At 45.7% G+C, this 24376-nt stretch overlaps 1 protein-coding gene and 1 pseudogene across 1 annotated transcript in view; both read left to right on the plus strand.

Moving 5' to 3' along the window:
- EPB41L4B (erythrocyte membrane protein band 4.1 like 4B) overlaps nt 1–24376 on the plus strand; it is a 148371-nt gene that overhangs the window by 110647 nt on the left and 13348 nt on the right. Inside the window, exons 18-24 of the mRNA XM_007449793.1 lie at nt 406–531; nt 1357–1424; nt 3920–4018; nt 13702–13882; nt 15750–15827; nt 21636–21752; nt 24001–24069. Of these exons, the coding sequence (XP_007449855.1) occupies nt 406–531; nt 1357–1424; nt 3920–4018; nt 13702–13882; nt 15750–15827; nt 21636–21752; nt 24001–24069 (738 nt within the window). The remainder of the gene's footprint in view (nt 1–405; nt 532–1356; nt 1425–3919; nt 4019–13701; nt 13883–15749; nt 15828–21635; nt 21753–24000; nt 24070–24376) is intronic.
- On the plus strand, nt 9518–12320 carry LOC103073469 (DNA endonuclease RBBP8-like; annotated as a pseudogene).

A 24376-nucleotide genomic window follows, 5' to 3' on the forward strand; every position in this document is an offset into this window, starting at 1 on the left:
CTTTCCCTTAACCCAACAAGTCACAGAATTGGGTCTTTATATGTAAGAAATAGCAGTTATGGGGGAAATAGCACTGCAGCTGGGTGTAGGAAACTCGGAGCTTGAGTCCTGGCTTTACCTGCCTGAATACTGGAAGAGTCTCTTCTCTTTGGACCTTCCCCATCTTCTGACTCATGGGCTTCCTAATACAACCTCTCCCTGCTTCACGTGAGAATGAGAGGATGTGCTTGTGAATCCTTTGCAAATATTAAAAGCACTGGTACAAACATAAGGAGTTAGTGACACACTTGTCTATATGTTTATGTCTTTGGGTTATTTGCAGTGATGACTGATGGGAAAGATTAATGTATGTGTTTTCTTAGTTCTTTGTTTACAGTCTGTTGCGTGTATTTTGGTTCATCTCAGGCTGAAGAAAAAAAGGTTTCTGAGAAGACTCTTCAGACCCCACTTTTGCCTTCCCCCGTGGCTGATCATGTTAAGTGTAACATTTTAAAAGCCCAGCTGGAGAATGCTTCCCGAGCGAGTGCCCAGGTACGTGCCATGCATGCAAGCCTTTGATTTCACGTTGCGGGATTTCCTCTGTGCCACGTAGAAGAAAGAGGCATTCTAGGACTGAGATGCTGTGTCAGTCAGGGTGCAGCCAGGAGATAGGAACCACACCTGTTATGTGCACGGAGCTTTTAATATAAAGAGTTATTAACTGGTATAGCTATAATTGGGTAAGTGAAAGGGCCAGCTCTGTACGCTGTGGTGGGTCTGAGGACCACAGACCGCTGCATCTCCTGTTGACCTGCAGTTTGTGTTCAGCTGGCCTGGCTGGCTGAGTGGGTGTCCTTTCCTTCCCCATCATTCTTAATGGGACTCGCCAGAGGGAAGAGGACAAGGCTTCTATCAAAATCCTATGACATAGTTCCTCCCAGGCTCGGTACACTGATATGAAAGGACAGCTTCTAACCTCTTTTGTAAGCTGTAAGTGCTATGTGAGCATAGAGCTTGCTTATTATTCCTGATCTAAAATGTGAAGTGGGGGATTAAACTGTGGGTGTGGCTTTTCTCACACCATCCTCTTCTCATTCCATCATGAGCTGGCACGTAGCAGGTGCTCAGTAAGAGTGTGAATGCAAGCACTGATTTTATCTGAATGATTACGTGTTAATCCTTGCGATGGGGAATGAGTCAAGAAAACATTTTTTGTTAAATAAACACCGGAAAATTTTGTTATTGACTGAGTACTTGATGATCTGCCTCTTTGATACACCTTCACATTTCTGTAATCCTTTGAATGTAGGAGACGTGGAAACATTTTTGCATGCCAAGATGTCCAGTTTTGACGAACCTGCCTGTTTTCCTTAACAGGTTGGAAAAGAGGAATCAACGTTTGTAAATATCAATAAGAAATCCAGTCTTCAGGACGCTAACGTAAGGTCTGTTGCTTCTTGTTTGAATGGGGAAACAATAGTACCTTCAGCATTCTCCTCAAAACATTACTCACGAGGGCATTTGCTAATAAAATAAAGAGGAAAAAGAAAACTGAGAGAATGTGAGCCTGAAGCAAGCGAAAAGGACTGTCATAAACAACTTCCTTTATGCCTCAAAAATGCCACTTATTCTGTTTTAATATTTCCACCTGATGTACCAAAAAAGAAATCACTTTTGAGATGCTTCTCAGGCATGTAGATCTGACCTTGTCATTCCCCTGCTTAAAGTCACGGTGGAGTCCGGACTCCTTAACAGAGCATAGGGTGACCTTTATGACCTGGCTTCTGCTCCCTGTCCCAGCTCTGTTCACCCCTCTTCCCATGGTCCATTCACACGCTCCTTATCTGAGCTCCTTGAAGTACTAGAACCACAAATGTTCTTTAAAGCCTCCAGGCTACCACCAACCCAAACCCAGAGGAAAACCCTCCTTTCCTGATCTCATAGAAAGCAGATGCTCTTCCCCTCCCAGCCCAAGTGAGTAACACCTGTAGATCATGGCAGCCCCATTGACACCTTGGCAGCCTGCTAACATTGGTGGGGGTCTCCCTAGGGTAGAGTTTGCTAAAATGGGTCCAGGGAGCACTGCAACCATATCTTGTTAAAACCAAAGACTCAGGTCCTACTGCAGACCCTTCAGATCCTTTGGTGGAAGGCGGGGTGGGTGTTGTTGTGGGGGGAGGGGGGGGAGGGAGGGAAGGGGGCGTGGTTGTGGTAGGGGAGGCCAGGAATAAGAATTTCAAAAACACCCAAGGTGACCTAGGAACCACTACCCTGGGGAATACTTGATGCTAAAAATAAAGACTAATATTTCTCTATGTCATCTCATGATGCCTGGCCCATGTTCTTGGTATAAATTTGTCTTCCTCCAGAGACCCATACCCAGCTGCCTCTTGGACTTTTCAAAACCTTAATTCATCTCTCCCCACCCTACCCTACTCTCCCTTCACCAGTTTTCCTATCTTGGTCAGTGGCATTGTTACCTACCTGTGATCCAGACCTGAGGCCTGGGAGTCCTTGACCGTTACCTACCTCATGCCCTCATCTAATTAGTCACCAAGTCCTGCCAATTTGACTTTCATATTATCACCCACATCCATCTGCTCCTCTTTAGGACCCTCTTCCAGGCCTACCCCCGGGCCTCACCATTTCTCATCCTGGATAACCACTACTGCAGTCTTCTAAGATGCTCCCGACTGGCCTGCTCTCACCAGCATCCTTGGTTGCTCTAAGGGCCTTTCTAAAACGCAAGTCTGACCTTGCCACTCCCTTGCCTAAAACCTTCAGTGACTGCCTTTGCCTTCAGGGTAAACAGCTCATCCTGAGGTGCCTCAAGCCCTGGCCCCTGCTTTCCCCTCTAATCACAATCCCCTGCTCTTCCAATGGGACCTTACCCATCAGCAGTTCCGGGTCTCCACTCTGTCTCCCACCTTGGAAGTCTTACCTCCATCTGGTTGAGTGTAAATCCCTCCTTGAAGCTTTCCAGACACCAACCATTTCACCCAGGCAAAGTTATGTGCTCTCCTATGTGTTCTTCCGGGGACCACGTTCCGTTGACTCTGGGCTCCCAACTTGAGGAAATCATGAACCTAAAGTATGTTGACTCCAATTTCGTATTTGCTCATTCACATGTTTCTTTAATAAACATTTCCTGGGCACTGGCCACCTACCTATCGCCATATTAGGCATTGAATAGAAGGGAAGATGGAGGTCCAGAAGTGTTAACTGACTTGCTAGAGGTCCCTTGCTGAGAACCTCAATTTGTTTTGATGTCTGTTGGTCCCCGAAGGTAATTTCTGGTGTTTTAAGTGAAATCAGTCACGTACAAAAATGTGTAAAACTTTACCTTAAAATCACTGGTTTTGAGTAAGCCCATTGGTTATCTGGCATATTTTCTTGAGGAAATATAAAAATGAAACTTAATTTTTAACATTTTCACCTAGACATAGAATTAAAATGTTTCAGAGTAAGTCTTAAAGGTCTTCTGATTATGCATTTTCACATGAAATACTCTAATCATTATTTATCTCTCTTTTTAAAAAATATATTCCGTGCTACGTTTAAAATAACATAGTTACCAGATTACTTGGAAGTAAAAACGGGTCATCCACAGGTTTCTCTCTACTCATTTTACTGGCAAAACCTGGTTATGAACCAAAACCTAAAATTGGGAGTGGGTGTTTTTGGCAGGGAAATTTTATGTGGTGCCCCAATCATGTTCAGTTCCTGCTTGCTGTATTTTCTTCCCTATGATTTTTTTGGTTTTGGCTTTTCTGTGGCATTTTTAAATAATTATATGTAATAAGTAAAGAGGAGGAAAAAAAGGATATCTTGACTGTCAATGTTATTAAGATATAAACTAACTGAGAAACAGTCCCTATAGCCAAAATCAGACCATAAACCTTTCTATTGGTGGTGTTCTGCTTTTCTGGTGTGTCTCTAGAAGTCCTATTCCTATACGTGTGGAAACTACCCAACCAGCTGTGGAAAAGCCGGAAATCAAGCCTCCCCGAGTGCGGAAGTTAACAAGACAATACAGCTTGTGAGTTCTATGCTGCAGGTTTTTCAATTATAACAACAAAGGTGATGCTAAATGTCCAGTTGTAAATGCTTCTTAGCCGTTCACACCATTCCCAAAGAGCTATCCCAAAAATACAGCCTGTTTCCAATTTAAGTCGTAGTGGGACTGGATCTTTCTCCCTGAAAACATGACATGATTGACATATGTATTCATTATTGATTGCTGTGTAACAAATTACTCCAAGATTTAGTGGCTTAAAACAATCCACATTTATTACCTCACAGTTTCTGTGGGTTGGGAATCCAGGCATGGCTTAGCTGGGTCTTCTGGGTTAGAGTGTCTCTTAAGGCTGCCTTCAAGGTGTTGGCAAGGGCTGCAGTCTCATCTGAAGTCTCCTTCATGCCATGTGGGATAGGATTCAGTTCCTTGAGGGCTGCTGGACTGAGGACATCATTCGTTGCTGACTGTCGGCTGGAGGTTGCCCTTAGTTCCTAGTCATGTGGACCTCTGCCGCTTTCTCCATAGGAGAAAACACATAAGAAGAGCCAGAGAGAGCTCTAAGAAGGTGACATCACAGTCTTCTATAACCTAATCTCAGAAATGACATCCCATCACTTTTGCCCTATTCTGTTCATTTGAAGCAAGTCCCTAGACCCAGCCCACACTCAAGGAGACAGGCTTCTTCAGGGGCACAAGTAGCAGAAGGGGATCAGGGGGAGCCATATCGGATACTGCCTCCATATCGGATACTGCCTCCATGGTGCTGTAGTGAAACGGTAGCGTTTTCTGTCAACAGAGCCAAAGCTGATCCCTGAGCTATAGGAGGAGCCATATTCCTGTAGGAGGAGCCATATTCCTGTAGAAGGAGCCATAGTCCTGTAGGAAGAGTCATATTCCTGTGGGAGGAGCCATATTCCTGTGGGAGGAGCTATATTCCAAAGTGTCCCAGAACCGCCAGGACCTGTCCAGTTCTGTTCAGCTTAACAAAAGTTTTAAATTATAATTATAATCCAAAGAAGACAGGCAAATGCTACAGTAAGGTTGGTGGTATATTAGCATAATCACAATGGTAGTTAGAATCTCTTGACCTTGGCTATGGCCCAGGTATCGTGCCTGGATGTATAATTGGTCAGAGAGCTGCAGGGGGATCTTTGGGTGCAGTGGTAAGCGTGGGGCTCTGGAGTTAGAAAGGCTTCTAGTTTACTGTTACAAGCTCTTGGGAAAATTACTCTTTGAACGTCTCCTTCGTCTGTAAAATGGGTAAGGCTTTTGTGAGGGTAAACATGAGATAATGTGGGTAAAGCCCTAGCTTTCAGCCTAGCCCTGGCTGAAAGATGAGTTAGTTCCCCTTCCTTTCTTCTTATGGACCTGAAGCCTCTGAAGAGGTCAAGTTTAGGAGGTACTGAGAGTACAGAGTATAGGACAAGGAGTGTAACTCCAGATGCAGTTCTCAAACAGCCAGCTCAGGCCTGCCACTTGCACCTTGTGAAAAGGAGAAGAAAGGGGAGTGCAGTTTCAGGGCAGACACATCCCACCTCATTAGCCTTAATAGAAGTTTCTTGACAGTATACCAGCTGTATTTCCTAGGGAAGCCAAAACGAGTAAGATTCAAATAATTAACAGTCCTAATGATCTCTGGGGGACAAATTAAACCATGAAAAATCTGCTCCCCTGAGGATAAAGCTGGCAGGATTAACCTTTCACATTTCAGGACTCAAAATGTTATTATCACCCATTCGGGATATGTAATCACTTTGGAAGCAATGACTAATACATGACCTGGAAGGAAAGAAAATTTAGCTAACTCACCAAATTGCCTCTTTTAAGGAAACCATTTTAAAACCTCTAACTTCATGTGTATTTCTTAAGATACCCCAAAGTATTCTGCTTTGAAAATCAAAGAATGGCAGCATTTTTCCCATTAGTAGTAAATAGCAAAATTGATGGATGAGATTTTCCCAGTTTTAAGTTTTCATCCCATAAATAGTAATGGTACTGTTGACACTAGTTACCACTTCTTTACTCATCTCTTCCACTCATAGATATGGATAAAGTTAATAAACACTTGGTTGGGGATACAGATTGGAAAACCTCAGATTTCCCATTTCCTAAAAAATAATTCTGCATCATTGGTTTTGAGATGCAGGGATGTGTATGCCCTTTTTAGCTGTTACAATATTCCTAGTTCCTAGGCCAGAATTATGTGTGCTTGTTTGGGTTTTAGGGTACTCCATCAAAGCATCATGATATTCAGGTGCTCTGAAAAAGTTTTCAAACTGCTGCTTTTTAGGATATAAACAAAAATCTCAGCTGTGTTCTTTTCTTGAAATACGGCATAGGGAGGAAAGGTGTGGCTGCTGTGTGCAGAGTGAAAGGAGAAGCAAACTCTGCAAACAGTTGAAGGCAGGTAAAAGCATCATCTTTATATTGATGTCAGCTGGTATGTTTAGAAAATGATGAGCTGCTTAATTTTTACCCAGATACATAACTTTACTATGTTTTTAAACATAGTGTAAAAATCTAAAGGCATTCAGGCAAGACAGAAAAGTCCAAAGAGAAAAGTAACTAATTCCCTAGGATCACACCATCAAATATAACCAATGTTCACATTTATGACTATTACTCTAGACATTTTTCTATGCGTATGTATTGTTAAAATAGAAATCATTTCAAAGAAAAGCCTCATACTACTACATAAAATTTTACTTATTAAAATGTTTCATGAATTTACCTTAGACACCAGGTGTTCATCGTAAATCACATTGATAGCATAAGCTATCTGGCATAGCTCAAGGTCTTAGGTGTGCAGAGACACACTTATCCAGCAGGATATTCCAAGGGTCCAGAGGTTCTCTCAGGAGCTTGTCAGTGGCCAATGGTTCCTTTGGAATGTACAGGGTTTGAGCATCTGGGGCCTGCTGAGTTAGCCCTTTCCTGTGCAGGCAGCAATCTGGCTGGCAGCAGGGGAGAGGGAACTTGTCTTAATTTCTATAAATTTGAGAAAATACCGCCCATGCTAAGGATGGGGGATTGATGGTGCTGCTCTGTGCTGGGATGATCAGATCAGAAGAGCTTCCAGCCTTGACGTACCTTGTGGGAAGGCAGGCCTTCCCCACAAAGCCAAGCCCTGGAGATAAGCCCCAGCTGCCGTGAGGGAGACTTCTCCCACATGGTGACTTCCTGTCTAGTGTCCTTTCCATCCTGGGTCATCCCACTCGATCAGAGAGGGTCGAAAACCAGAGCTGCTTGGCCCCAAAACAGTTGTGTGCAACTCCTTCTCTATAATCAGTTTATCACACCGAAGAGACAGTTGCTGTTAGGCCACGAAAGGAGTCATTACACCCTTCGCTCAGAACAGGAGGTTCCTACAAGTCTTATGCTTACCCTCCTAAGGGAGGCTCCTCAGAATAACATCCCTTGGTTTGGTGGTTCCTCAAAACGTTAAACATAGGACTACCATACAACTCAGCAATTCCACTCCTATGTGGAATTTCAGTTCAAAAGAGTTGAAAGCAGAGACTCAAACAAATGTTTGTACACCAGTGTTCATAACAACACTATTCACAATAGCTAAAAGGTGGAAACAACCCAATTGTCCATCAACAGATGAAGGGATAAACAAAATACAGTCTGTCCATACAATGGAATGTTACTCAGCCATAAAAAGGAATGACATTTTGGCTTATGTGATGACATGGATGGACCTTGAAAACATTATGTTCAAACAAGCCTGATACAGAAGAACATTTGCTGTATGATTCCACTTATATGAGGTACCTAGAGTGTCAAATTCATCTGGACAGAAAGCATCGTGGGGGAAGGGTGTGGAATTTCCCCTTTACCCTTTTTGAGTTCTTGTGGCTGGACTAATAATAAACTAAAAAGTTTAAAAAGAAAGAAATTTTAATTCATGCACATGGTGGTCTCATAGAAATGGAACCTAAGAAGTGCCCAAAGCAGGCAGCTTTTCTACTTTTTAGACAAAGAAACAATAAAGTTGTGAGGAATTGACAGGACAAAGAAACTTAGGTTTTGGGTGTTCATTTAGTGAAGAATCTAGACAGAGTTTGGGCTTGGGGTAGTAACTTCAAGAAGTAACAGGGTTTGTTTATACAGGCCTCTAGGCCCGAATCCCCTGTCTCTGATGATAAAGCGGTCCTTCTATCTTCAGATGCAGGGAGTACACCTTTCACACGAGAGATTTATTTCCTGCTTTCAGGGAGACAGAAAGGAGGGTCAGAGTGTTGGCCATTTCTTAAGTAACTTTAATTAAAAATAATCAATATGACAGACCTTTACACCACGTAACAAGCAGAAAGGAGAAAGTCTGTCTGAAATTAAGGAATAACTGGGGCTTCCCTGGTGGCACAGCAGTTAAGAATCTGCCTGCCAATTCAGGGGACACAGGTTCGAGCCCTGGTCCAGGAAGATCCCACGTGCCGCGGAGCAGCTAAGCCCGTGGGCTATGACGACTGAGCCTGTGCTCTAGAGCCCGTGAGCCACAACTACCGAGCCCACATGCCACAACTCCTGAAGCCCGCACACCTAGAGCCCGTGCTCTGCAACAAGAGAAGCCACCACAATGAGAAGCCCGTGCACCGCAACAGAGTAGCCCCCGCTTGCCGCAACTAGAGAAAGCCTGCGCGCAGCAACGAAGACCCAACACAGCCAAAAATAAATAAATAAAATAAATAAATTTATTAAAGAAAAAGTAATTAGGGCTTCCCTGGAGGCGCAGTTGGTTGAGAGTCCGCCTGCCGTTGCAGGGGACGTGGGTTCGTGCCCCGGTCCGGGAAGATCCCACATGCCACGGAGCGGCTGGGCCCGTGAGCCATGGCCGCTGAGCCTGCGCGTCCGGAGCCTGTGCTCCGCAACGGGAGAGGCCACAGCAGTGAGAGGCCCGCGTACCGCAAAAAAAAAAAAAGAAAGAAATTAAGGAATAACTTTTTACAACATTTTAGGTTATAATTTAGCATCATGAAGAGGAGAAGAAAACTTGAGGCCCTAAACAAAATTTCAGTATTCTCTTGGAAACCAGTACAAACTATATTGATAAGTATTTATTTCTAATTTAAATGCCAAAAGTAATTACTTTTTCTTACTAAATACCACAGGAAAAAATTACCCTAAGTTGTTTTTAAAATGCAAATTTTCATAACTAGGATATTACATCTCATAGTTAATACATATTTTGCTTAATAGTAAAACTATCTCTTACCGGATTAATTAAAAAATCCTGGTCCCTCGGGCCCTCCCCCAACCCTGGAAAACGCGGGCTGCTCCAAGGGGGCAGCTTGGCTGCTGGCGGTTTGGCAGATTAGGGAGGCAACGAGGAGAAAAGCGAAAGGCCGTCTCTTCCCCTCTCCAGAGCGTGCTTGCGTTCCTGCCCGGGCTTTCGAGAATCTCGAGGCAATCTTGCAAGCCGTATTTGAACTGGCCAAAGACAACTTCAGACCTGTATAATGTAACAGAAAAGGTCAGAAAACAGTAGGCAGTAGAAGTGTGAGCATATTAAGTAAGATGAACGTCCCGGGAAGCAGTTGTGGAAGCCCCAGTTCTGCAGATGGATCTAATGACTTTAAGGATCTTTGGACAAAACTAAAGGAGTATCGTGATAAAGAAGTACAAGGTCTACAAGTAAAAGTAACCAAACTGAAAAAGGAACAAAGTTTAGATGCACAGACTAGAAGAATTCTTCACCAAAAATCAACAGCTGAGAGAGCAATGGAAAGTCCTTCATGAAACCATTAAAGTTTTAGAAGATCGATTCAGAGCAGGATTATGTGATCGCTGTGCAGTAACTGAAGAACATATGCGGAAGAAACAACAAGAGTTTGAAAATATTCGACAGCAGAATCTTAAACTTATCACAGAGCTTATGAATGAAAAGAATGCAGGAAGAAAATAAAATGCTTTCTGAACAGCTGCAGCAGAAAATCGAGAATGATCAACGACATCAAGCAACCAATCTTAAATCTGAGGAAGGTGTTATTCCAGATTCACCAATAACAACCTTTTCATTTTCTGGCGCTGACTGACTACGAAGGAAGAACCTCCACGTCCGACATTTAGAACAAACACATACTAAACTGGAGCACTCTGGGTGTGCACATGAATTGAGGAAAGTACCAAAGTCTTCAACTCATTCACAACATAAACATAATGAACGTAAAATTCTAGTGGCTGACGCGTGATCAGAGTCAAGCTCCAGTGGCTAATACACATGGAAAAAGCAGTTATCCTCCTGACAATTTAGCTACAGTTGTTGCTGAAACACTTGGACTTAGTGTTCAAGATGAGTCTGAATCTCAAGGTCCTATGAGCCCTCTTGGTGATGAGCTCTACCACTGTCTGGAAGGAGATCACAAAAAACCTTTTGAGGAATCTGGAAGAAATAGTGAAGATAGTTTAAGATTTTCAGGTTCTAATTCGAAGACTCCTCCTCAAGAAGAATTGACTACTCGGGTATCATCTCCTGTATTTGGAGCTACCTCTAATGTGAAAAGTAGTTTAGGTTTGAATACAAGTTTGTCCCCTTCTCTTTTAGAGACTGGGGGAAAAAAAAACCATCTGTAAACAACGCCTTTCAGCAACACTTCTAATTCTAGACCAGAGAAACCTAGATCAAAATCTGAACATGGTGCCCTTTTCACACATCATGATATTGGGGCTGAAGTGAAGGCCACTAACCAGTCATCTTCTAATAAGCAGGTGCTTATAAATAAAAATACAAGTGAACAGGATAGTACTGATCACATTGAAGATACTGTTACTGATAAACATGTGGTACCCCTGAAGTCACTGGGAGGCCAAACCAAAAGGAAGAAAATCGAGGAAGAAAGTGAAGATGAAGTAAGCTGCCCCCAAGCCTCCTTTGATAAAGAAAATGCTTTTCCTTTTCCACCAGATAGTCATTCTTACATGAATGGAGACTATGTGATGGATAAACCTCTGGATCTCTGATCGATTTTCAGCTATTCAGCGTCAAGAGAAAAGCCAAGGAAGTGAGAACCCTAAAGTAGGATTTAGGCAAGTGACTGTCTGTGAGGTTTTGAAGCCTGTTCCAAAGGGCTCTTCCTCAAGCCGTAAGGCCTTGAGTGGGAGCTGTGGGTTAACCAAAGATTCCCCAGAAGAGCCCAGCAGTTTACAGGAGTCCCTCCTCCAGTCCTTGAGTAAATCTCCAGATAATAAAACAAATAAAGGAAGAAATAAATAAAGGAAGAAATATAAAGGAAGAAAATTCTATCTTTAAAATCCCTCTACGTCCACGTGAAAGTTTGGAGACAGAGAATCTTTTTGATGACATGAAGGGTGCTGGTTCTCATGAGCCTCTAAAAATAAAAACCAGGTCAGTCCATGGAGCATGTGAACTTGCATCAGTTCTTCAGTTAAATCCATGTAGAATTGCTAAAACAAAGTCTCTACGGAACAACCAAGATGTATCCTTTGAAAACATCCAGTGGAGTATAGATCCAGGAGCAGACCTTTCTCAGTATAAAATGGATATCACTGTAGTAGATAGGAAGGATGGCAGTCAGTCAAGATTAGCAGGAGGAGAGACAGTGAACATGGACTGTACATTGGTTAGTGAAACTATGCTTTTAAAAATGAAGAATCAAGGGCTTCCCTGGTGGCGCAGTGGTTGAGAGTCCGCCTGCCAATGCAGGGGACGTGGGTTCGTGCCCCAGCCTGGGAAGATCCCACATGCCGCAGAGCGGCTGGGCCCGTGAGCCATGAAAAAAGAATCAAGAGCAGAAGGGAGAAAAAAGTCCAAATGGAGAAAGAAAAATGAATGATAGCTTGGAAGATATGTTTGATCGGACTACACATGAAGAATATGAATCCTGTTTGGTGGATAGTTTCCCCCAAGTAGCAGATGAAGAGCAGTTGTCAACTGCTACAAAAAAAACAAACTCTCCTGGTGATAAACAAGATAAAGTCAAACAGAAAGCATTTGTGGAGCCATATTTTAAAGATGATGAAAGAGAGACTAGCTTACAAAATTTTCCTCATATTGAGGTGGTCCGGAAAAAAGAAGAAGAAAATTGCTTGGACACACATGTAAGTAATGTGAAATTTGTTGTGCAGATTTTCCAGCAGAAGAAAGAAAAGAAGTTGGCTTCCTGCTCAAGACACCGATTTCGCTACATTCCACCCAACACACCAGAGAATTTCTGGGAAGTTGGTTTTCCTTCCACTCAGACTTGTATGGAAAGAGGTTACATTAAAGAAGATCTTGATCCTTCTCCTCGTCCAAAAAGACAGCAGCCTTACAATGCAGTATTTTCTCCGAAAGGCAAAGAGCAGAACACATAAATGTTGAGGCCAAAACGGGAGCGGGCTTCCCTGGTGGCGCAGTGGTTGAGAGTCTGCCTGCCGATGCAGGGGACACGGGTTCGTGCCCCGGCCTGGGAAGATCCCACATGCCGCAGAGCCGCAGAGCCGCTGAGCCTGCGCATCCGGAGCCTGTGCTCCGCAACGGGAGAGGCCACAACAGTGAGAGGCCCGCGTACCGCAAAAAAAACAAAATCAAAAACAAAAAAAAAAACAGGAAAGATGACAATATTCTTTTTATTTATAGTTAAAGTTGGTATTAAACATTGATTTTTTTGATCTTCTGAAAACTGATTTATAAATCATTTTTCTATTTAAAACGTTTTTAAATGGCATTTACCCATCACACAGACGACTATTTAAAAATGGATAAGTTTGGGCTTCCCTGGTGGCACAGTGGTTGAGAGTCCGTCTGCCGATGCAGGGGACACAGGTTCGTGCCCCGGTCCGGGAGGATCCCACATGCCGCGGAGCGGCTGGGCCTGTGAGCCATGGCCACTGAGCCTGCGCGTCTGGAGCCTGTGCTCCGCAACGGGAGAGGCCACAGCAGTGAGAGGCCCGCGTACCGGAAAAAAAAAAAAAAAAAAAATGGATAAGTTTATGTTGTATTTTCTTGCTTTTGCACCTTTAAAATAATAAGGTGCTTTCATTTTGCACTCTGAGTTAAAAGTTGTTTATTACTTTATTTGGTAATACCTAATTACAATTTTGAAAATATGAAAAAAAAAATCCTGTGGATGTTTCCAGGAATAAATTTTCGATGATGATGGTAATTCAATCTTTCCTTCAGGGTCTTCAAAAAAATGCTATACGAAAAACATATTAAGCTTTTTCTCCATGTAATTTTATTAAAATAAAAACAACTCTATCCTAATAAAAAAGAATCAATATGCCATTGTGGCATATTTGGGGGTGGCCCACCCTGAGCCTCAACAGCAGAGCAAATGTTACCATGGTCTGCGGAGAGGGGGTCATGAGGAGCTGTTGTTCAGTGAGTGCAGAGTTGCTGTTGGGATGATAACAAAGTTTGGTGTATAGATAAAGTCCTTGTTATACAACATTGTGAATGTGTTTGAGCCCCTGGATTGTAAACTGACAAATGGATAAAATGATAAATATTATGTTATACATATTTTCTCATAATAAAACATTTTTTTAATCCCTGGGCAAGTGACAGAAAATCCAGCCCAGACTTGCTTTGGCTGAAGGTCAATATATCAGCCCCTGTAAGCTGGACATCTGGTAGACATCTGTTTGGGGAGCCCCCAATCCCCACCCTAGCCGTCCCAGCCCTCCCCACCTCCTTCCACTCCCCACAGCCTGTTTATTATTGTAATGAGCAGAGCTTCATGTGCTTCTAGTAACCGCAGTGATGAAGACGACCTCCCTCCAGACCTGGCCGAGGCAGCGGGAGCGACCACAACTCCAGCCATGGCCACCACCATGGCCACCACCACACAAGTCTCAGTGCCGCTGGCATCCCCCAAGGTCCACAAAGTCAGCTCGCCTCAGAATTCAGAAGGCAAGGGCCAGCTGTCCCCAGGGGCCAAGGTATGGCGGAAAAGCCCTGAGGAGTAGCTATACTTGCCGAGAACTCTGCATAAATTGTGTGTGGCATCTGTATGCATTTAAACTTTGCATCATCAAGTCTGTGCACTCATAAAACTACAGTAATAACCACCAAAGCATGTGTTTTATATAATCTGTCCCTGAAAGATAACCACGTATGAGAGACAAATGGTATAACATAAAAGCATGTACTTTGTACTTGAAGGGAAATTTAAGAGATTTTTGAGGGCAATTTTAGTTTTAGAATATCATCCCTGCAAAAGCTGTTACTCTACTGTGAAGACAGAAAGCAAGAAATGGGTTTTTATCCCCCGTAATGGAAAATTTGGAGGAGTAAAAACATAGAGGTATCCCTATCCCATTCCTTTTATGGGATAGCCTGTGTTAATAGTTTGAAAGCGGGAAATATTATTCTGTTTGTCACTCTGAAATTTCAGGAAGTTGCCGATGATGTGAATGGGCTGTGACTAAGGCACAAGACATTTCTCTTGGTTTCCTTTGAGTGACGCTTAGCTGTGGTCACTCTTCAGCAATTGGTCCAAAGGCAGTCACATGTCTTGCTCTCCAAGCAGATGCTGAGTCAAAGGTTGCTTGGTCTGTGGACCCCGCTGAGGAACAACGTGTGCATGAGGTGGGGCCCCTAATGCAAGATTGGAACCTTAGAGTCTTGGGGGCCAAGACTTGGGGCCCAACTGCTCCTTTCAAACACCTATCGCTGCTTGAAACAAGTAGTCACTCCGCAGCCCTTGTTTCTCCGAGCCTCAGTTTCCTCTTCCCAAAAAAGAGAATAAGATCTGCTACGATGCCCAGCTCACGGGTCCAGCAGAGATTAAAGTGCTTGTGCCAACAGGATGCCCGAGGCTTCTGTAGCTCCAGGGATCATGATTCCTGGTAACATCTAAGTAACAATAGTCCAGGCCTCATCGTGTATGACTGAGGCCAGTCTTTCAAGGGGTCCCTTCCCAGGGTTTCTGGGAATACCTCTGTGTTCAACAGGATCCGGCTGGATCCCTCAGCCAGTGACTGGCCCAGACTGAGTTTCCCCGCTTTTCTGTAGATCACCTCCTGGGAACTGGAGTTGGGTTCCCCTCCACTGTGCTAAGTCCCTAGCACTGCTTTGTCCTAAGTGTGGACACAGACTCCTCTGTATATCCCTGGCCATGGTTAAAACCGCACAAAAACATTTACAAAACAGAAGGGAATTCAGTGGAGATGCAGGCAACATCGTACCAGAAGCCACAAGGCTCCCTCTTCTGGCCATCTCTCTCCTTAGGGCCCTGCTTGCACCAAGTAAATGCGACTTATTTTTTTCCACGGAGGGTTTCAAGGCCCCCCATGCTGCTGAGATACCCACAAGGCAAGGCGAAAAAAAATTTTCCCCCCAAAATGAACGTGATTTTCAGAGGTACCATCTGAAAATCACTCTCCTACCATAAAGCTCTTCCTCGTTATTGTGCAGATGAGTTTAGCTCCTTGAGGTCTTGATCCAGGACGAGGTCTTTACTCTCTGTTTATATATTCAAAGGACTCTTTGAAGTGTTTTTCCCCCAAAGGCCAGTCAAAAAGCACTCAAAGCATTTAAGAAAAATTGTTTGCAGCTTCAAAAAAGACAGTCCTCCACCCTATACCCTACTCCTACCCATTAAGATTTCAGAAAATCTCAGGGTTTGGTGTCAACATTTTGTACACTACCGAGTTAAGAGAACTCTGGTGGGAGTTGGCATGATAATGAGTTCAGTGTTAGAAAAGGGGAAGAGGAGAGAGGTCAGGACCGTCTGTATTTTCTGTTGAAATTCCACTGTCAGTCCAGAGCCGGCACTAACTGGGATATTCTTGTCTGCCTTTGTAGAGCCCCTCTGACCGAGGAGGTGCCTTTACCTTGGAGCCAGGTGATCTGCTGATGGATTTCACAGAAGCCACTCCTCTGGTAAACTTCCCATTTTGCTAAAACCAGAAAAGCCACAGACCATAGAAACATCTTGGCAGTGGGACGGATGGACAGAGGTGGGCATCGCTGTTGGGAAGGCTCTTCGTCTTGTCCTGCGCACAGCCTGGAGGCTCAGGGATCAGCTTTCTTCCAGGGTTCAGGCATCACGGGTCCTTCCACCTCACAGAGCCCCCGAGGGCGGGCCGTGCTCCCTTTCCTCTGAGGGTGGCTGCAGGGGCCCCACCCTGCCTGTCTGCTGCTCCTCCGTGCTTCAGTCTCGGCTTCTTGGCTTCCTGGGCTGCATGCCCGCCATGCATGCCTGCCATGGGACATCTCTTGCTGTCTCTTGCAACAACATGCTCCGGCCTAAAGTACCAGCTCAAGGCCTCGCCTAGGTTTCTAGGCCCCTCGTGCCTCCCTACCATCCTCCATCCTCTGCATAGAGGTCTCTCCTTCAGGATGGGATGCCTGCAGGTGGGAAGCCCTTTCAGGGAAGGGAGCACTGAGCCAGGAGTCATGCAGCCCAGACCTGGCTCCACTCTCCGCTCTTCACCTTAAGATCCTTGTCATTGGACAGTTGCTGCCCCATCTTCTGTCAAATGAGGGTGTCATTGTTTGCCCTGTCTGCCTAAGAGTATTGTAAGGATCACATGAGAGAGAGAGCCCCATATATAAAGCACCATAAATTTGTATAAGATATTATAAACATGATTAGATGACACAGGCAAAATTGGATGTATCTTAGGCTGGGCTCAGCCTAATACCCAAGTATACTGGAGCGTAAATCATGGTCCACAGATTTGCCATGTGAGTCAAAACGTGAGCCAAGTCAAAAACTATCTCCTGAGAACTCACTCTGCTCCTGGCTGCGTATGAGGCTCTGGGAATGGATAGGGCAGCTAGAGGCTGGAGGGGGCTCAGGTTGGTAAAGGGTCAGGATCAACAGGAGAGCCGTGTGGAAGATGCTTGGGGAGAAGCCAGAAGTGGGAGTCATTCAGGACTGGCTCCCTGGACAAGGGTGTGGTGGATGGGAAGGATTTCTGGAAGGCTTTCAAGAGGGGACAAATGAGGCAAAATGCTGTCTGGGCTTTAGGAACGATCACCGCTCCTGCCTCAGCTAGCACAAGGAAGTCATTTGTGATTTATGCAGCTATACTTCTCTTCTGGAGAGCTGGTACAGCCTGAGAGCTTCGAGTCAGCGCCTTCAGATAAACTGCTTGAGAACTGACAGTGGGCAACACCCAGCTCGGGGACCTGCAGAGTTACTTCCTTCCCATGCTCAAGTAAATGGAGCTGGTTATTCATGGCCTTTTTGTTAGACAGATTGCCAAGATAGGGTAACCCGGAAATACCTCATCGCCCCTTTGCCCAGATTGGGAAACTGAGTCCCATAGTGGGGTAATCACCCAGGGACCAAGCTGGAGCTGGAGCCCAGATGTTCTGGCTCTTTCTCTGGTGCCCTTTGCATCCAATTGAGCTAAATCCAGCCTCCTCTTTAGGGAACTTGCCATTTTGGAGAAGAGCGATGCCTGGAAGAAGGGCTGTGTTTCAAACACTCTAAGAGAGTCTGTATAAACTGCTACTGCTGTGGGACCCTGTGCCTAACCCTGTCTGGGGGCACTAGGAAAAAGAAGGCTTCATGTTGCTAGGGTTTTAAGGTATGAGTAGGAGTTTGCCAGATGGAGGAAGTGGACCAAAGCATTCTATGCAGAAGGTACAGCATAAGCAAAATAATGATTATTTATTATTATTTAAAAGGTCTGGTGGATCTGAGAACTAGGGTTAGTTTACAAAAAAATACATCATGGCTTTGACAGGAGTGATGGGATTCCCTTAAAAACCATTGTGTTGCAGATCCAGCTTGTGGATTTAATTGCCTCACCTTTTCTGTGTTTGGCATAACAGACTGAGATTAGAAAGGAAGCAGCATCTGGCAGGGACCCAGAGGTCCCCTGATCTCAGGTGCCAATGCCTACCAAGTTACTGTCCAGTCTCTGCTTGCACCCCTCCAACAGCAGGGAGCTTATTCTGTGTCCCCAGGACACTTTGCTTGTGTCTCTGGGCAGCTCTGACCGAGCTCTGAAACAGGGTCCAGGTGCTGCACTGCCCAGCCACGGGACAGCTGAGGTTTTTGTACAAGACACAGCTAGCTGCCCGCTTCACGGCTGAAGTTTGCAGTGAATACCTTTTTTCAAGATGAAGCATCCTTCTTATTTGTGCGGATTTGAGGCACAAGTGCATGTTCGCAGAGCACATGCACACAGAAGGTATGCTGGAGGGCTAGTATTTCGGGCTTTCCTTGGCATCGTTGGCTTTGACCTTACTTCACTCCAGAGACCTGTCTCCACGAGTGCTGAAGCGTCCTAGAGGGGAAGAGAGACTCCAGCAGCCTGCTTCTCCCTTTGTCTGGTCCTCTTACCTCCAGCTCCTCCATTTGTTCTTCTCAGCATGAAAGAAATGCGAGCTGCAGCCCTTTCTGCCCTTGATGTTAGGGTGATGGGGGGGCGTGGCATCTGTGTCTCTAAAGACAGCCAAGGAAGGCTAGACTTAGGGTCTGGGGCTGCAAGAAAGTCTTAAAGCTGTGTCCCTGCCCTGGTTCCTCGGGCCAGAGCTGGAAGGACAGGGAGCTGGAGAGAGAGGAGTGGGACAGATTTTCTTGCCTTCATTAAACCAAGTTCCACCAAGACACTATTGGAGCTAGTTTAACCCTTAATGACTCTTTACCCTTATGATCCAGTCTCTGCATGGAATGAAGCATGGTCCAAACAGCCAAGAATGATAAAAAAGATTCAGTCTTTAACTGACGTCTCTTAAGATAATGAAAGAAGATTAAATGAACACCTCCTGGTAACAGTTCTTGAATCTCATTTTGCTTCTCTCTTAATTCTCTTGCACCTTGCACTTCCCCAAGGACTTACATCCTCAAACTCTCCACAGAAACATTCTCTCTAGCTTCGCTCTTGTAGCATCCCATACCTTTTCCCAGCTCTTTTCCTCTGTAATCCCCAACTCTTTTATTACGTAGCTCTTCAAGATCAGATAAGAGTTTCTGCCTGGGAGGGAAGCTTGGGGGTGTGAGGATGGGAAGGGAAGGAGGCAAGTGAGTGAAGACAGCACGCACTCTCCCTCTGGTGTTCTCATTTGGTGTGCAGGGGGGTCTGGGTGTCGGTAGAATGTGGGGTGTTAGAAGGTGGGCACATGGACACATCAATCGTGTTGACCTTGGGATGCAGAGTCCCACCCTCTACTCCAGGTCAGTCATGCCAGCTTCCTTCCCCAGGTAACACAGACCGTGAACACCCATACCTTCTGTGTCTCTGATGCTCTCTCTTTGGGGCTTGTCCCTCCCTGATCCCTGTACTGCAAGAACCACTCACCCAACTGCAGGGCATCATAATCCAGGTCTCGTCTGGGTCAGGGGACATTAGTCAGGAGTTCATGTGTCAGGGAGGAGATGGCCTGACCAAAGGAAGGTTGTGTAGGGCCCGGAATGGGCCCTGGGTTGGGTGTCAGAAGAATTGGGTTTCCATTTGTCTCAATAACTTAGTTTTTATTTTGAACCTCATTCTAGTAGGAGAGCTAAAGCTTAATCTCAAGTCAAATCAGGTGCCTCTTCAGTCTTCCTGGGGTTTCATCCGTGTTCTTCAGGGCACGGGGAGAGGGAGGGAAGTCTCTTCAGTTCGTGAAGTCACCTGTTTGCTGATACATCTAGGACACCCGCTGCTTCACTTATGCCCCTTTTGGGTGGGTGGAGATCACGGTGCTGCTGGGATGTGAATCCCTATCTGCTGGACACAACCACACAGCCATTCGGCTCTGCTCTCCCATCTCTACCTGAGTAGAGGGGTGCAGGTCCCCACTGCTCTTTAATCCCTGCCCCCCAGCTTCTGCCTATGAACGGGGGGCCCAGAGCCCCTTTGTGCAGCACTCACTAATGTCTACCCCTCCTCCCTTTCCTTCTGACTTCTCTCTCTTATCCTCAAGCTGACAATCTCTTTTCTTATCTGGATGAAGGCTTACACATTTTCACCATCATTTATGTATGCCAAAACCTTTCTGTTCCCCAGAGAGTCAGATTTTGGAACTCAAAAGCCATATAGAACCTAGCTGCCTAAATGTAGAAAAGACCCAAGGAGGAAAGGAAATACCAGGAGAAAACATAAATGGTATTTCAAAATAGTATCCTATTACATGTGAAATCCTGTTCATTTACTACAAGTCAGAAGTGTGGGAGCCCCAGGGATGTTCTTTTGTTTAAATCCGCTCAGATGCATTTAGAAATCTGAGTTTGAAATGTGAGATCTAAATCTCCATTTAGAAAGGTCAGAGATGCTTGTGGGATGGACCAACATTTCTTTACCATAAAAGTCCAATGCTGGGCAAAGCTTTAAGTCATCCATTATAATCTTCAATACAGACACTGGTGGCCAGTACACATTTTGGCCTCAAGGCAGAATGTCCATGTTTCTTGGTGATTTATGCCTTAGTAGCATCTTATAGAGCATAACATTTACCCTGAGGACCAGAGCGGGAGGGAGAGTTTAAGTAGGGTGGGAAAACTTAACGGCACATTAGGTGACTAATGTGGACTCCCTTGTTTCTGAAGAATGGATTTAGAAACAATCAACAAGAGGGTCTAGACCCATGGATTTAGACTTTGCAAATGCACTTTCTGCATCTCCCACGTCTGAATAGTAAAACAAGGCTATTATGGAGCCCATCGTAAATAATGGTTGTAAAAGCCCCTTGGAGATCATCTAGGACTGCACAGTAGTAAAAAGGATGGAGTTAGATCAATTTGGAGATGGAAAAGAAGGCAACAACTTTCCTGATAATTTTTCAGTGAAACTTTCCCAGAGGCTTTACTTGATTCATTATGGCAGGATCATACCAACTACTTAAGAAAACACTCATGAGCTAAAAGGTGCACGTATTTGTTCCCTGGAGTAATGGTTCTTTCCTGAGACCCAAACTGACCCTGTCAGTGGCTCCCTCCCCTGACATCAGAGCATTCTTCCCTCGCCATTCTCATCCTCACCAGTACAAGCTGTTGGATCTCTGCTGGGTGCATGGCACTATTTAGGGCTGGGGCCAGGGAACCCGGTATCCCAAATGACATGGCATTTTCTCGCAATGCTTGGTATCTCCTAGCTAAGCAGCAAGCCCCCTCACCCCCCGGTGCCAATATGAGATGCCAAGGCCTGGGTCCATAGGTGTGGGAGGAGGGTCACGGCCAATATATTTTCTGAACACAGATAAAGAGCCATGACAGATTAAATGTTAAACTCCGTGTTCCTCCTCACTGATGTACCTCTTTCTTGTAGCTCTCTGTTGGGCATCTACGCACTTATCCTCTTATAATGTGGGCCCTTACTTAGCAGAGTACAGCAGGCCATGGGGCATGGAAGGCAAAGACTCTCCAGTATGTGGCCATTGTTCATTTTGCCCCCACGGCTGGCTTCACTGATTCATCTGAGCTCTTTCTGGCTTGGCCTGGGCCTGCTTCAGAATCCTCAGCAGCACACCGGTCCTGCGCACCTGGCACAGGACGTGGCCCCTACCTGCCGACCCCAGCAATGGGGTTTTGATCTGTCGTTCTGCTCAGATAGTGGGGAAGACAGAGGAGGGCCAGAGAGGAGGCGAGAAGGTGGAGAGAGGAGGGAAGAGGGAGGGACCAGGAGCCAGGTGGCCAGAGGCTGCGAGGAGGCTGCGGGTGAGGCTGGCTTGAGAGCTGTCTGGAGTCCACAGATCCGTCTTGCACTGTGCTGTCTTTCTCTCCTTCCCCTCCCTTCTCTCTCCTGAGAGCAGGCAGAGCCCGCCAGCGCCCCCCACTGTGCCCACTCTCGCTGTGCTCCTCCACTCTCCCTCCCCATGAAGGAAGAGGCCACTGGAGTTTGCATGCACCCTCCAATCAAAACGAGGCTGGTAGGTACCCTGGCAGGGAGAGGGGCCCGGCCAGGAGAGGTGAGGCGGGCAGGAGCCGCCAGGAGGCAGCCCGTGGGTGTGCACGAGCACCAGACCTCCGGAGGACCCCGGGGCCGCAGGGGCTCTCACTCCAGGATGATTGCAGAGTTTGGAGTCCAGCCGTCCCTGGTCAAACTGGGACCCATGGCTGTGGTCTCGCCCCTTCATCTCTAGGTCTCAAGAACCGTGAAGAGTTTGTTCTCCTAGAGCCGTGCTGAGGATAGATGCTTTCCGCAGAGAGAAAAATTCTTAGTTGCATTTCTATTGAAAACAAAAGCTTTTAACCTGTGTTTTCCCGCTATTTATCAAGAGGACAATATGAGAATTATATAATGACTTGAAGGGAATCACCCATAATCCCAACCTAGCACAACTTTTTTTCATTTTTGCATGTTTCCTTCTAATATTTATTTGTATTCATTCATAATTTTACGTAGTTAAATCAGAGTATCCATGTCATCTCCTGTTTTCCTCTTTTTGCTTAATGTTTTATTGTTTCTGGCTTGTTCTTGGTACCACGTATTACATATTCCATCAAGTGAATGGTCCACCATCTACCTAACGAACTCTTTACTGCAGGACGCGTGCTTTGTTTCCAGTTTGTCACTATTCGAGGGAACACATATAGCTTGTGTGTCAGGTATTTTATTTTCTCAGGCCAGACCCTGCTGGGTTCAGTATTGCAACTTTGGCTTTGCTAAAGTCATTCTAAAGTGGTGATACCAATGACCATCAGCGCCATCATCAGAAGAGTAAATGTGCTTTGCCAGAGCCCGGCAACCCAGAGTGTAACTGTTGGAATGTCTTTTTCTTCCTTAGAGCAGGTATAAAATAATTCTTTGAAGTTGCCCACTTTCACATTTCTGTAATAGCGATAATAATCCTCTTTTTCCCTTTTATTTCATGATGGTCTGAGTCTTATCTGTATGTAACTTTCACTTTGCTTTTGGTCTCAGAACACCACGTTAGGCCCTGTGAGGAGAAAGGCTGCCCCCAGTCCTTCTCTTGCTATGCTGCAGGGAGTCACTACCAGCAACCCGAGTTGGCACCTGAGTCCCTGGGAATTTCGAGATATTTAAAGAGACTAAGGAGAGTTTGAGGAAGGGGAGCAGGCTTGGGCTGGACATCTCAGTGCCCACTGCAAGGACATTGTCATTTCTAGATCGGTTGAGTTGAGACCTACTCAACTCATTCAGAACCCTCAGCAGATTTGGGTCTGGTCTGATGTGTTCCTGACCCTCCCTACCTTACCCTCCATTAGAATGACTCAAGGCCATCAGGTAGCTACTCCGGGGTCTATAGGCAAGACTCTGAGAGACACTAAGGCGGTGGCACATAGCGAGTGGTGGCCTCGGTGTCTTGGCTGCAGCCCTCTGGTGGCGGGTGGCACAACGTGCGTTCACCAGCAGTTTTTGTGCCCCTGTGGGTTGCAGACAAAGCTAGTGCCACAGTCATCAGGACCCTGGGTCTGCTGGCAGTCCTCTAGGCCAGCTTAAAGAAATACACACACCTCCGCCCCCCATCCTCCAAGGCCTCCAAGAGGCCAAAGATGAAATGACCCAAGAGAAAGAAATGGAAGCAAAGGCTCTTTTTGGCCACTTAGCCCTACCTGATCATGCCGGGGTGTCCACCCTCTTTCAGACCCCAGCACGGGGCACTTCTGATCACCATGCCTTCTGTTCCCAAGGCCACGGTGGTGGGATTCTCCCATGCTTACATGGGTTTCCCCGAGGTTTCCCTTTGTGGCCCAGAGTTTACAGGGAGCCCAGCAACTAAAGTGAACAGACAGGGAATCCTCCTGGCCTGATTAGTCCAGGCCTCCTGGTACTCTGTCCACTCTGATATACTGTGTTCCCAGATGTGCCCTCTCAGCGGCCTCTAGTCCATTCTCCACAGCTGCAGGGGAGCCGTCAGCAGGCCCCCAGAGAGCCCTCACCTGCCTCATTATACGCCCTGGTCATGGTCAGGGCGAGGAAGACTCCAGCCTGTCTTCCTTGCGGCGGCCTGGCCCTATAGCACAACAAAGGGCACAGATACGAGCGCTGGGCAACACTCCTAGCGACCCTTGGTGTATTTCTTCAACAAGTAATGAAGGCTCGGTGTGTGTTCCCCTGAAACCTTCAGTTCGGTTTAAAAATGCACTGCCAAAGATTTCAAAACTTTGTTTTCTAATCTGAAAGTAACACTCTTCTCTGTCTCTTTTTTGAAGATAAAAACATTCCCATCTGATACAGTGACCCCTTTTCCTGATCCTTTCATAACAGGGCCACAGTTTACCGTAAGTAGATCCGGAAAACAGATCTGTGTTTCAAGATATTGTTCCCAGGTGGTGTGCTTTCCTGTGGTTCGCCAGCCAGCAGTACCAACAGCTTCTTTTTTTTTTTTTTTTTTTTTTTTTTTTTTTGTCTCTGGGGCAGAAAGTCAAGCTGTAATTTTTTTACAATTTCTGTGTGCTACATTGCTGCTCGTACTCATGGGCTTCAAATTAACAATCCCTTTTTTTTTTGAGGTACGCGGGCCTCTCACTGTTGTGGCCTCTCCCGTTGTGGAGCACAGGCTCTGGACGCGCAGGCTCAGCGGCCATG

Source organism: Lipotes vexillifer, unplaced genomic scaffold (assembly GCF_000442215.2).
Source record: "Lipotes vexillifer unplaced genomic scaffold, Lipotes_vexillifer_v1.1 scaffold230, whole genome shotgun sequence".
NCBI classification, from domain to species: Eukaryota; Metazoa; Chordata; class Mammalia; order Artiodactyla; family Lipotidae; genus Lipotes; species Lipotes vexillifer.